Below are 1276 nucleotides of genomic sequence, written 5' to 3'. Positions count from 1 at the left end.
CATTCCCCCCACTGACCCCCAATGTAAGGGACATTCCCCCCACCGACCCCCAATGTAAGGAGCATTCACGGAATATTCTGCGTGGCCCTTTGGTGGTATGCGGGGCTACCGTTGAGTATCTGCTCCCTATAGTTGATCCTCCGTTGTCATGTTACATAGTGACCATTATGATGAAGTGCTTTTGTGTTCCATCCCCCGCACCAGAAGCCACGTGTCCTCCAGTCTGGAAGGAGAGTCTCGTTACTTTGCTTCATTCTCCCACGTGTCACCTCCGGGGGCCCCATTCACACAGAGATCCGTGGAGGGTCCCTTGACTTGCAGTTGCACCTTCTGACTTCCTTGCCGTGCCTTTTCCATCGGAAGGCCACCGATCAATCAGTGGGTGTGGATGGGTCTGGCCCACGCTGGATTGGGTGCGTCGCTGAAGTAAAGTTTTCCGCGTTCTACTTTTTTCAGTGTAACGGATCCGGCGTGGACTCGGTGGCCCTCCGATGATAAATGGATGACATCAGAACGGGTGTGAATGGGCCCACGCCGTGGCTGTTTGTATTGTGTCATTCGTCTTTTCTTCTCGCGTGGTAACTTTTTTCGTGTCTCTCCCGCCCTCAGATTTGTGGACTTCATGAAGAATGCAGACCATTAAGTGTGTAGTTGTTGGCGACGGGGCGGTTGGGAAGACGTGTCTCCTGATCAGTTACACCACGAATGCCTTCCCGGAGGAGTACATCCCCACCGTCTTCGACAATTACAGCGCCCAGATGACCGTGGACGGCAGAACGGTGAGCCTGAACTTGTGGGACACGGCGGGGCAGGAGGAGTACGACCGCCTCCGCACTCTGTCCTACCCCCAGACCAACGTCTTCATCATCTGCTTCTCCATCGGCAGCCCGTCCTCCCACGCCAACGTGAGGCACAAGTGGCACCCGGAGGTGTCCCACCACTGCCCCAACGTGCCGGTTTTGCTCGTGGGCACCAAGCGGGATCTGCGGAACGACACAGAGACCATAAAGAAGCTGAAGGAGCAAAGCCTCGCCCCTACCACGCCCCAGCAGGGCTCCTCCCTGGCCAAGCAGATCGGGGCCGTCAAGTACATGGAGTGCTCGGCCCTGCACCAGGAAGGGGTGCGGGAAGTGTTCGCCGAGGCCGTCCGCGCCGTTCTCAATCCCGTGGCCAAGAAATCCCCCAAGAGGTGCGTTCTGTTATAGTGGCCGGCGCTGACCGACGCACCACAAGAATTCTGGGGGGGGGGCGGGGTTTTGTTTTAGCACATCGTCTT

At 57.3% G+C, this 1276-nt stretch overlaps 1 protein-coding gene across 1 annotated transcript in view; it reads left to right on the top strand.

Annotated features, from left to right (window-relative positions):
* The window catches only part of LOC108803445 (rho-related GTP-binding protein RhoG-like), a 2281-nt gene extending 1055 nt beyond the window's left edge, over positions 1-1226 (top strand). Inside the window, exon 2 of the mRNA XM_018575284.1 lies at positions 610-1226. Coding sequence (XP_018430786.1) covers positions 630-1205 — 576 coding nt within the window. The 5' untranslated portion in view covers positions 610-629 and the 3' untranslated portion in view covers positions 1206-1226. The remainder of the gene's footprint in view (positions 1-609) is intronic.
* The last annotated feature ends 50 nt before the right edge of the window (positions 1227-1276 follow it).

This window comes from Nanorana parkeri, unplaced genomic scaffold (genome assembly GCF_000935625.1).
Source record: "Nanorana parkeri isolate BGI_ZX_2015 unplaced genomic scaffold, ASM93562v1 scaffold3733, whole genome shotgun sequence".
Classification (NCBI taxonomy): Eukaryota; Metazoa; Chordata; class Amphibia; order Anura; family Dicroglossidae; genus Nanorana; species Nanorana parkeri.
The sequence above is the reverse complement of the archived record's forward strand: the minus strand, read 5'-3'. Positions and strand labels throughout refer to the sequence as shown.